The 12,701-nt window shown below is 37.2% G+C and overlaps 2 protein-coding genes across 2 annotated transcripts in view; both read right to left on the bottom strand.

Moving 5' to 3' along the window:
• LOC311292415 (ribonuclease inhibitor-like) overlaps window positions 1–5,771 on the bottom strand; it is a gene marked incomplete at its 5' end in the record, with an annotated part of 35,411 nt that extends 29,640 nt beyond the window's left edge. Inside the window, 3 exons of the mRNA XM_084412083.1 lie at window positions 4,066–4,239; window positions 5,038–5,202; window positions 5,752–5,771. Of these exons, the coding sequence (XP_084268209.1) occupies window positions 4,066–4,239; window positions 5,038–5,202; window positions 5,752–5,771 (359 nt within the window). The remainder of the gene's footprint in view (window positions 1–4,065; window positions 4,240–5,037; window positions 5,203–5,751) is intronic.
• Window positions 5,772–5,850: 79 nt separating this feature from the next.
• Window positions 5,851–12,375, bottom strand: LOC311292414 (protein NLRC3-like; the record flags this gene model as incomplete). Its single annotated transcript, XM_084412082.1, has 7 exons — window positions 12,237–12,375; window positions 10,622–10,750; window positions 9,134–9,241; window positions 8,755–8,862; window positions 8,318–8,393; window positions 7,894–8,089; window positions 5,851–7,799 (listed from the first exon to the last, which is right to left on the bottom strand). The coding sequence occupies exons 2-7, from the start codon at window positions 10,678–10,680 to the stop codon at window positions 5,851–5,853; spliced, it is 2,496 nt and encodes an 831-aa protein (XP_084268208.1). The 5' UTR covers window positions 10,681–10,750; window positions 12,237–12,375.
• Between the last annotated feature and the right edge of the window lie 326 nt (window positions 12,376–12,701).

Genomic DNA, 12,701 nt, shown 5'->3' with positions numbered 1-12,701 from the left:
ACATTTCAAGCTTTCTATATATATATTTCTCATCATGTCTGTGAGGCCTACTCTTAGCCTCAGAGACTACTTAGCCTATACTACTCTGAGTTTCGATTCATTTATAATACGAGCTCCAGTTCACGTGCAACTCTAGTGATCGCTCTGGCACTTCCATGTCCTGATGTCGGCTATATTTGCTTCTTATTTTTTAAATCCAGGCAATTTGTTGATGAAACACTGATTAAAATTAAGATACAATTTATACAAAACGAAATTTACTTTAAAGAAAGGCTTTCTACAAAACAAAACTTAATGAAGTGGTCAAAATCATGTCTGACCCACTCAATGGCCCTCATTTATCATTCTTGCGTAGAAATGGGCGTATATATTGGCGTAAGATTATGCTTACACTCCTCTCATCGCCTGATTTATGAAGCTGTGCGTACCTTTGAAATCCAGGTGTACGCAATACCTGCCCTTGATAAATGCCGCGGCTGAAAACGATCGTAATTAGAATAACACGCCCTTATATATTCAAGTCTCCGCTTCCCCCACGCCCTCATTTTACGCAATGGACACACGGAAGACAGCAAAGAAGAGAAACTTCTCCGACGTTGGATGAGCAAATGACCTATCACAATGCATTATTTTACAGCATGTGTTTTGAAACAATTAGTATTTAATTTCGTATCACGTCACATGTATTGGGGTGAACAATAATGATGATGATGTGATGTGGAGTACCATTCATTCACATTAATAACTGCATGACAATTTGTATTATTATTATTATTATTATTTATGATTTTTATTATTAATGACGCTTATTGTTATTTAGAAGAAGAATGTCGTTATTATTATTTGTATTATTATTATTATTATTATTATTATTATTTAAAAGAAGAAGAATGTCATTTTTATTATTTTGTCAGTCTGAATTATTATTTTTTTTTGTCATTGAAAGCCTTTTTATTACTGAAAAAAAAAAAAGGTATACTTTGCCTGTGGATGGTTGTCTTTTTTAAAAAGTCTTTTGTCTTTTATTTTTCGTGTTCGCATTTATGAGGAAAAAACAATGTTACGTGACAGTTATCCATAACGGATGCGACCGCTCTGAAAACGGCATGCTTTAAAACTTTCACAGAGACCTCAAACAGAAAGCACAAAGCCTTTCTTTAAAGCGAATTTCGTTTTGTATTAATTGTATCTTAATTTTAATCAGTGTTTCATTATCCAATTTTCTGGATTTAATAAATAAAAAGTAAATAGCAGAGATAATCACGACATGGAGCGCCAGCGCCTGAACTGGATAACGTTAAGCTATCATCCATGAACCGAAACTCAACGTATTAGGTAGACTGATCGCCTCACACACCTAAAAAAAAATAGAAATATATCTATTATCTACAGAAATCTCTACTTTTAAACAGAACCATTCAAAACAAAATAAAATGATTTAGGCCTAATCTGTATGAAATGTGTATTTCTCTCCGGCGCGTTCACTACTGCGAAGATCACGAGTCAGACTTCATCTTTGCAGCCGACACAGAAAACCAAATGTTTTTATTGGTTTATTAAGTAGCCTACAAACAGGCGAGTTATGAAAAATTGAGTGTGAGGGATTTGTTCACTTCACACAAAAAGATCTTGGAATGAGATGGCTAACTGTAGCCTAGTAGCGTTTAGTCCACTGTCTAATTTAGAGATTTTTTTTTTTTAACCGACTACCGACAACTTTAATCGGTTAACGTTGATACGGTCAACCATCGGTCAAACGGTCATCGGTTAACATCCCTATGTTGTTGTTTTTTTTACAGTGGGTCATAACCTATCATATCTTTTAGTTTGTAAGTGCGTTTTGTGGTGTTAGGAATTGTTTTTCTGCGCATTTCCACACTAACTCAAAACGTGCGTACATGTACACCACCTCCTGAGCTGGCGTAGGATTTGAGCGTGCCGTACGCCAACGTCCATATTGATAAATCTCAAAGTCACCGTGGTTTTGGGTGTACGCCAGGTGTACGCTGGAAATTTGGTGTACGCACTTTTGATAAATGAGGGCCAATATGTCTTCCGATATAGTGCGCATCTTATGATCCTATCTTACTCATGCTGTTCCCTTTTCATATAATCAACATAGATGAAATTTAAAAATAACATTATATATTTAAACATAAATTTGAAACTAGATAGCCTATGTTTCCTTTACTGGCTACAACACGTATAGCCTATTAAAGTACAGAGAAATTTAATGTCGGACCGGTATTTGAGCGACCACGTTTTACCAGTGAGCATGTGGGGCGATTTTTGAGTAATAATCGAATAATTCCCAGCGATCATCGAATATTATTTTTGCTTGAAATGCCCATCCCTAATAAAGATAGTTGTAATTGCATGTATAATAGAATTGTGAGATAAACTCGCAAATGAGTGCATTTTTTTTTCCAGAATTGTGAGATAAAAAGTCGCAATTATCTTTTATTTATTTTTATTCTGTGGTGGAAACAAGCTTCCATATGATTCTGATTGCTTTTAGAAGGAAAAGCTGTCCATAAATGCTGGTCTAGGATCAGTTCTCTCCGTAATGAAGAATATTGGCAATCCTCTCGTTATAATAAGCAGTAAGACATTCGTTGTGCATCAGCTTAACTGATAATGATGGAACTTTGTGAAATCACAATGAAATTGTATAACCGCTTTATTATTATAAAATGAGCGCTCTATGCAAGTTTTCTGCCATGCCAAATCCTGTAAATGGTAAATGTTTTTAAAGGGGAATCGCATATCCTCATGGTGTTGGTTCACCCTCCACCTATGATTAGAAAATGTGTTTTTAAAATTAATTTTCTTTTACATTTTACTTTGTGTTCTGGCGTTGTTATAATATAGAACTTGGTCTATTTCTGTTTTATTAGGCTAAATACAGGATGTTATTGTTTTGTTGAATGTCTGTTTTGAAGATCATAAAAAAGTGTGCCCTCCCCCATGAAAATTAAATGCCCCCCATTCTATATGTTCTGGCGATGGCCCTGAGTACATCTCTCTCATTACCGCAGTAGTGATGTTGGCAACTGGTCTCACGCCAGCTTTCAGAGTAAACTTCATTTATCACTGCCACAACAGTGATTTCAGCCACAGCTCTCACGCCAGCTTTCAGAGTACTTTTCTCTCGTTACCACAGTAGTGATTTCAGCAACTGGTCTCACACCAGCTTTCAGAGTATTTTTCTCTCATTACCACAGTAATGATTTCAGCAAGCGGTCTCACACCAGCTTTCAGATTGAACTTTGTTTCTCACTGCCGCAGCAGTGATTTCAGCCACAGCTCTCACACCAGCTTTCAGAATAAAAATGTATCTTGCTGCCGCAACAGCAATTTTGCACCAACTTTAAAAGAAAATTATATTTCTAACTGGCACAGCAATGATTTCTCACTCCGCTCGCAATAACCTCCATTCTTTTCACTGCCACATCAGTGATTTCTACCCCTGCTCCCCGCAGGAGCCCCTTCGTTTTTTCTTAGCTTCCACAAGAGATTCACCCCATGAGCCACTGTATATTTCTCCATAGTGACTTCAGCTAAATATTCTACTCATCTTTGAGGGGGAGAGTGCTTAATGTCTTAAGTCTTTTCTACCTATACCTATATCGCCAAACCATTCACGGTTTATTGCCCAGCTTGCTGTCTTTGCAATACTTTTACGAGCCTCCTCCAAGGACGGCAAGCCAAGTTAGTTTACTATTAATCTTTAAGGCTGAATGGGCAGGCAAACTAGTGAAAAGGTTATCTAGAATTTTTTATGACAAGTGTGCACAAAAACTAAATTGTCCATGTTAATTTTCAAGGTATAACATACTCCAGAATATCAGCACATATACTGACCCATAATGTCTACTTGACCTGTAGCTCGTATCACAACTAAACTGTGTTGACGGTTATCATCATCATGACAGAGCCCATAGCATTTGATCTGATCTTGATGCAACAAATTGTCCAGCTTATTGTATAACTAAAATAATATATTAGTTATGAATATTTAGCCTGCATAGAGCTAATTTAGTTAATTATTTCATCCTGTGTCACCTCAGTGTCTTCAGTTGACAGTCTGGATCCTGTAGTAAATCATTGAGCTGCTTCACTCCTGATTGTCCAGGATCATTTCCTGTGAGATCCAGCTCTATCAGGTGTGAAGGGTTTGATCTCAGAGCTGAAGCCAGAGCTTTATAACCTTCTTCTGTCACTCTGCAGTTAGAGAGTCTAGAACAGAGAGGAAAACATTCAGCTGATTAATCAGTTAAACCTGAACAATATAAATCTGAATGATCGCTCTTCCAGTCGCCTCTACAATAAGGAAGCCCCTCTTTCTGGTGGTCTACGGCACATTCAGTGCTGTTTCACTGACGTATTTGCATGGATAAGTGCAGCGATTCCCCACGTGGCGCTTCAGCATAAAGAGCAGTTTCCCTATGTTATGTTCGCTAGTTTCCAATATTTTTTATGGCTGTAAGGAAAATGAGGAAGAGAGCCAAAGAACTCTTCCTGTGAACTAACATAATCAAGAACAGCAGCTATGACCATCTCCATGGTAAGCCCTGTCCCTACCATCCCGTTGGCATGAAGGACTAGCATTTTGGGCATTCATGGGGTCATAAAGAAGTTACGAATTAGGGACCCCATTTGTTAGCCCCCTGATGGAGGGAATAGAGACGTTATGTACCTCCTGCCACAATCCTGAACTATCCCACTGAATGGCCGGGACCCCGTCTCGGCTCCTCAGCATAAACCTGAATGAGTGGATGTGTGCCGCCATCTTATACAGCCGTATGTACAGGGGAGTTGCTGGGCATGCAAATTCCACTGGCCATTTTTCTAGAACTCAGAGGTGATTGGAACTGACCCCATTTGTCAGTCTTTAACATAATGTCTCTGTTTCCTCTATTAGGGAATGAGGCGTACATTAGTAACCAAGAATTTCTCTTGCGCTTTTGTCTCCAGCATCGCTCTGTCAGTCATCGAGCCTCACTCTCGTCATGTGACTCCTGTGGCTCAACTTACCTCAGTATCTCTAATTTACACTTCTTCAGCCCAGTGCAGAGCAGCTTCACTCCTGAATCCTGCAGATTATTATTGTTCATGTTCAGCTCTTTCAGATTGGCATCTGATCCAAGAACTGCAGCCAGAGCTGAACAGCTTTTGTATGTTAAGTTACAATCATTTAACCTACAAGGGAAATAAATCACATCACAGAATTAGATGGAGCACATTCAATACTTTTTTCAAAAAATAAATATTAAATATATTTTCCATTATAATTTTTTTACATAAACACTTTTTACATAAACTAAGCATTTAAAATATCAAATTATTGGGAGATACAGTAACAACCATTGATGTATTAGTAATGTATAATGTATGTATAGCCTGTTTTATAAAAATATCAATGTTTTATATTATAACCTTTCAAAATTTCAGAAAGATTTCATCTTTCATTTTGGCAATATAAATAACATATGTACCAAATAGCATTCTTTCCCCCAGTTTGGGTATATGAATAAAATATATACTTTTTTCCCCTCAAGTATAAGTATGAGCTGATATATAATTCTATATAAGTCATAACAGTCTGGTGTATCATATGATGTAAAACATGCAAACGTTTTTACAAGGTATTTTATATTTTTTCTAAAGGTTTGATAAACTGTCTCCACTAAAATAAAATAAAAAAATAATAAAAAATCAGACTATTATTTCATATATCTCAGGCTTTACAGGGATAAGTTCATGTTCATGATGAGGAATCACTATAGAGTAATGTAGATGAAGACATTTTCAGATGAGAGCAAAACATGACAAAATATATTAAAAGACTTACAGAGCTCTTCTGGAGGTTTTGATGACTGCCGATAATCTAATGAGACACTCGTCTGATTTCTTGAATTTCTGAAGCTCAAACTCCTCCAGCTCTTCCTCTGATGTCAACAACACAAAGGCTAAAGCAGACCACTGGGCAGGTGAAAGGTCACCAGATGAGAGACTTCCTTTGCTAAGGTGGGTCTGAATCTCTTTCACCAGAGTTTGGTCGTTCAGTTCATTCAGACAGTAGAACAGATTGATGGATCTCTCTGCAGGAAGATCATCTTCTAGTTTCTGCTTGATGTACTGAACTATTTCCTTGTTGCTCTGGTCATTGCCGTCTTGCTGTGTCAACAAACCTCGTAAGGGTCGTCGATTGGACTGGAGTGACAGACCGAGGCGGAAGCGACGGAAAATGTTCAGGTGTCCATTGTCCCTCTGGAGCGCCTTGTCGTCTTGCTGTGTCAACAGACCTCGTAAGAGTCGTCGATTGGACTGGAGTGACAGACCAAGGAGGAAGCGAAGGAAAAGGTCCAGGTGTCCATTGTCACTCTCGAGCGCCTTGTCCACTGCAGTCTTGAGAAAATCAGTCATGGTTTCATTTCTGTTTTCCTGTTCTGTAGACTCATGATCAAACACACTTGTCTTGTTGATGTCTAGAAACAGATGTGCATAAAGGGCTGCAATAAACTCTTGAATGCTCAAGTGAACAAAGCAGTACATGGTACCAAGAACGATCCCTGTTTCCTCCTTAAAGATCTGGGTACACATGCCTGAGTACACTGATGCCTTATAGACGTCAATACCACAGGCTTCCAGGTCTGTGTCATAGAAGATCAGGTTGTTTCTTTCCAGCTGATGAAATGCCAGTTTCCCCAGTGAAAGGATGGCGTCTTTATCCCAGGAAACATCTGGTGTGTATTCTCCATCATACTTTCGGCGGCTCTGCTGGATCTGAAAGCGGAGAAAGTGTGTGTACATTTGTGTCAGAGTCTTGGGAGTGTCTTCAGTGTTTGATTCCTGCAGTGTTTTAGAGATCTCATCAGCCTGAGTGTTTTTCACATCATTATTTCTTTTCTCCTCCAGAATGTTCTGGAGAACCGTGGCTGAAATCCAGCAGAAGACTGGGATGTGGCACATGATAAAGAGACTCTTTGATTGTTTAATGTGATCTAGGATTGTGTTGGCCTGATTCTGATCAGTGAATCTTTTTTTGAAGTACACTTGCTTTTGTGCGTCACTGAATCCTCGTATCTCTGTCAGCCGGTCGATACAGTCAGGAGGAATCTTACTGGCAGCTGCTGGTCTGGTGGTGATCCAGAGGAGAGCACAAGGAAGCAGATTTCCCTTCATGAGGTTCGTTAGGAGAACATCCAGTGAGGCTGGTGACGATACATCACTCCACGTCTCATTACAATCAAACTTCAGAGGAAGGCGACATTCGTCCAGTCCATCAAGGATGAACAGCACTTTGAATTGATTCCTTCTTGTAAGGTTCAGTCCTTTTGTCTCTGGGAAAAATTGAGTAATAAGGTCCATCAAACTTAGTTTTTCTTTCTCCTTTAAGTTCATCTCTCTGAATGGAAGAGGAAATATGAAGCTGATATCTTGATTTTCTTTTCCTTCAGCCCAGTCCAGAACAAACTTTTGCACAGAGACTGATTTCCCGATGCCAGCGACTCCTTTTGTCAGTACAGTTCGGATCTCCTCGTCTTGTTCAGGAGCTTCAAACAAATGTGTGCATTCAACCTGTATCTCTTGTGCTTCATGACGCCTGGAAGCAACTTCAATCTGTCTCACCTCATGTTCAGTATTGACCTGTTCACTGCCGCCCTGAGTGATATAGAGATCTGTGTAGATGTTATTCAGAAGTGTGGAGTCACCTTGCTTCGCAATTCCTTCAAACACACATTGATACTTCTTCTTTAGGCCACATTTCAGCTGAGGAATGAAGAACAGCTCTTCTAAACACAGGAACAGAAAATAGATAGTTTTAGTCTTCATTTTCTCTCCTACATTTATAAGAGACAATCAGACAGATGATCATGAGTCTCTTACCTTCTAGAGCATCAGCAGCTTCATCTTGCTTCATCTCTCTCAGGTAATGTAGTGTGAGATCAAGAGCTGATTCTTTGATACTGGATCTGTTCTCAATAAAGTCCTTCACAAAGTGTTGTGTGTTCTCTTTTTGTAATATTTTCTTTAACTTCTGCAGTTCATTCTTCAGAAATGTGATTATTTTGCTCTCAAGATCCTACAAACAAAAGTAAGTAAAAAGACAGAATAACCCAATTCAAACCAAATTCTACATCTACATTTGGTCAACACCATTTATTCAATAACTATAATATCTGTAAAGAAAACAAAAAAAAGAAAGAAAAAAATTGTGATCTGGGGGAATTAGATTTTTTTTTTTAAATGTCATAACATATTTGTAAAAAAAAAAAAAAAAAAGAACATTAATAAAAATGTGTTTTCCTACTTGGAAGATCCCTAGGAGATTGTCTTTGAAGTTCTTGTGAGTCTGAACGTCTGAGTCTAATGTCTCATATTGAACCCTGTAATCATATAAATACACAGAGAGAGAAAATTTTTTTTATTATCTATCAAACAGTGATAGACATTTGTTAAAGACAGTTAAAAGGCTCACATATACACAGTACAATCACACACATCACAAAACACCTTGTACCACAAAAAGTACCTTGTAATTAAATAAACAAAGGCTTAAATACAATATACTAATACAACAATTTGGTCTTATTTAAAATAGAAATTGCAGTAGGAAAAAAAGAGTTCCTGTAAGCTGTGAATACTCTGATATATTTTTAATCTAAACATGTTTAATGATTTGTATTCACTGATATAACTTTTAAACACAGTCAATGTGTGACAAAAAATTAGAAACTCATGAAATACCTTTTATTAGATGATGGTGTTTTCTCACTGAAGTTTGGTGGATGTCCATCTTTAGACCGATCACTCTTCAGAGACACAGAGCTGGACACATGTGAGCCTGATCTTACACTGATGACACAAAGAACAGAGAGAGAGAGAAAACACTTTAGTAAAGGAGATACTACAGTCTCATTTGAAAAGGTTTTCTGTTGCAAATACTAATTAAATGCAGTATAGCTGTGCATTTGCCTGTGTAATTGTGTTACTAAAATGAGTTTCATAAGGTTCCCAGGAATTGAGTTTTATTGTGACTTATTGTTTTATTCAGTCAAGATCAATCATATACACCACTGTGGACAAATAATACAACAATATAATGTAATGTAAACACACAAAATACCTTTTATTAGATGATGGTGTTTTCTCACTGAAGTCTGTTGGTCCTCCACCTTTAGACTGATCACTCTTCAGAGACACAGAGCTGGACACATGTGAGCCTGATCTTACACTGATGACACAAAGAACAGAGAGAGAGAGAAAACACTTTAGTAAAGAGATCAACTGTGTGTGAAACACATCTGTGTCTTTATCTAATCCTCCACAGAAATACACACACTTTACTGTTTTATAGTTAATCATTTTATTTTACTGGCTCACATTAGTTTACCGATTTCTTTAATATACATGAGAGAGATTAAATATGTTAAAAAAATACTTCACTCTAATTTATGAGAACATTTCAAGTTTTTGTTTATTGACAGAAATGTCTGTGTGACACAGTTGTGTTAGCATACTTGAATTAAATTAAGTGTATAGTTGTTTCCTAATGTCTGCCAATAATTTTATGATCTAAAAACTAAAGTCATTTATTTGGAGTAATTCAGCATCTAGAAGGTTATTAACAAATTATTAACTGTGACATTTTCTATAGAGCAAACAGAGCTTTATAGACAATGTCAGAGTTAATTTAAAGGGATAGTTCACTTTGAAATAAAATGTTGGTATGTTTTAGCTTACCTCAAGGGCATCCAAGATGTAGGTGTCTTTGTTTCCGCAGTAGTTTCAATTTTGATATTTTTAGGTCAAACCGTTCTTGTCTGTCAGTCATTAAATGCAGGTCTATGGTCACTGTCTCAAAGAGCATGCACAGAGTCCAAATTAAACAATTTCCCATCGTAAGTACACATTGATGGCCTAAGACACGAAACGAGCGGTTTGTGTGAGAAAACGAACAGTATTTATATCGTTTTTAGCTCTTATACACAGCCACGTCCAAGTGATCTGACGGCGCGCGCGCATCCTGGTGTGTGACGTGTACGCAGACTGGTGCATAGATATATACACTAGATGTCGCCTTAAAGACATTCGTTCCAATGAACTGCCGTAGACAAGGCGACATCTAGTGTATATATCTATGCACCAGTCTGCGTACACGTCAGATCAGATCACTTGGACGTGACTGTGTATAAGAGGTAAAAACGATATAAATACTGTTCGTTTTCTCACACAAACCGCTCGTTTCGTGTCTTAGGCCATCAATGTGTACTTACGATGGGGAATTGTTTAATTTGGACTCTGTGCATGCTCTTTGAGACAATGACCATAGACCTGCATTAAATGACTGACAGACAAGAACGGTTTGACCTAAAAATATCAAAATTGAAACTACTGCGGAAACAAAGACACCTACATCTTGGATGCCCTTGAGGTAAGCTAAAACATACCAAAATTTTATTTCAAAGTGAACTATCCCTTTAAGATGTTATAAACGGAAGTTGTGCAAAGCATGTGCAAATATAAACCAATGCTTAAAGTTGTGTTATTGACAGGGAAACACAAAGTCCAGTGACTGTGGAGTTTAAACTGATGAAAACAGACGCAGTCTTACCTGTGTTTCTCTGAGAGACTCATCTGAGAGAGAGAGTCCTTTCCTCTTTCCTCTGACATACTGCAGCTAAACTGACACTGAAAACTGATCAGCACTGCTTTCTGAAAACACTCAATCCTTCAGCATCACCTGGAAATGACACCATTTTACACAGATGAAGAACATCTTATTTAAGACAGTAATGAAGAATGCTGAGTTATCATCAACAACAGCAACAGCAAAAACTATCTATAAAATAAAGTGAGTTACAGCAAATATATTGCCATGTAAAATAACCGAATGGACTTAATCATTTCTGATTGGTTAATAGGGATGGCTGATGCGAAACAGTCGTTCCGAAGATTTGCGAGATCCCGAAGCGCAGATGTTTCGAAACACTGATCCGAAGCGTGATTCAAAACACCCATGTCACGTGACTATGGCCAAACGAAGCCTCGAAGTGTTTCACTAAGTGTTTCATCAGGTGTGGTCCGCCGAATCAGCGTTTGATTGACACGGTCGGGAACAGACCACACAATCGCACATCTGTATAAAAGTGAAATCAATGCATATTGACCTCGTGGGTTTTTGTGAGAGGAGTTTGATTTTGAGATAGCGGATTTTTGGTGATATAGTGACATAGTAGGCTAAGTCCTTCCACAGCAGAGAAATTAATATTTAAAAAAAAAAAAAAAAAAATCTCTAAAAAAGTGAGACATTGTGGCTTGATTTCTTTTATTAATATTCATTTTGCAGGACCAAAATAACATTATGCACAGTGAGGAGCCTATAGGTTACAAGCTTGCTTCACATATTAGAAAAATACAATAATAAAAAAAAATAAACATTTTTTTTAATGGCTTGTCAAGGTTGTTTCAGATCAACACCTGCAAGTGACCACTAGGTGTCACCGTTGAGACGGGTGTCTTGATTCAACTGTTTCATTGCTTCACAAAGCCTCGATCTGCCCACCACTATTGTTTAATAAGTTTAACTGACTCTAAATATGAATTCATTGAGGAAAAGCAATTGTGTTTAACTTTGAGAGGGAAAACTGAAGCTGATTTGTTATATTCTCTATTGCAGTTATTATTATTTTACAATCATATTTACCCAATCTTTATTAATTGTTGAATCGTTTGTCATTTAATCATTACTTAAAGTTCACAGTGATGGTTGATTTCATTACTTTCAAATGATCCTAAAATAACTGATTGAGTAAAAGTAAGCAGGATTATAATAGACATACTCTACATAATCATAATTGCTATATGAACTGAAATATTCAGTTTAATAACAGCAGATTGTTGTTCATTGCCGTCAGGCTTCATCTGTCTGTCTACTGTAAATGTCTGCTTCAAAAATACTTTCGATTTCACATCACAAAAACAACAGCCTAAAACTGAAGAGGAAATGGGAGAAAACTTTCAGAAACATATTTGTTTTAAATAAACCTTTCTCAATAAAACTTTTTGTGTTTTAACTTCAAAAGATTGTAATTTCTGGCAGATTCTTCGTCTGTTCGGAGTAGCAGAAGAACAGCCTTCTGTAACTTCACATTTAAATCTCGCTTAATATACAATATGAAGTTCCTAATAATTACAAATGACAGTAATGGAGAGTGTATTAAACTTACTTGCAGTCTTGTCCACTAAGAAGAGAGTTTATCAGTATTTTAAACTCAGTAACGCTTGTTGTCAGTCCGCGCGCGTCGTTCTCAGAATCTCTTGCTGGTCTCGATGGATTGTGGATTAAACACATAAATGGCCGCGAGTGTTATTAGTGAGCGACAGGTTTAGGTGTCTTCTTCTTCTTCTTCTTTGGGTTTTAACGGCAGCTTGCATCCTTAACGTTGCATTACTGCCATCTTCTGGTTCTAGTTATTTCACGTATTTTTAGTCATCGTTTTCTTGTCATTAGTCCCGATTTTGTCAGAAAACAAATCAAATATTTAATTCCTTGTTCACTTTTACTGCAGTCCATTATACTCTTTACTCCATGTCCTATTAGTCTTATTTTTTCCATGTCTTTTATCATAACTATTCTCTGTAATTCATATTTTGAACAATTAACTAACACGTTCTACAGTCTCAGGTATTTG

Source organism: Rutilus rutilus (genome assembly GCF_951802725.1).
Source record: "Rutilus rutilus genome assembly, chromosome: 6".
Classification (NCBI taxonomy): domain Eukaryota; kingdom Metazoa; phylum Chordata; class Actinopteri; order Cypriniformes; family Leuciscidae; genus Rutilus; species Rutilus rutilus.
Note: the sequence above shows the minus strand (reverse complement) of the source record. Positions and strands in the feature narration are given on the sequence as shown.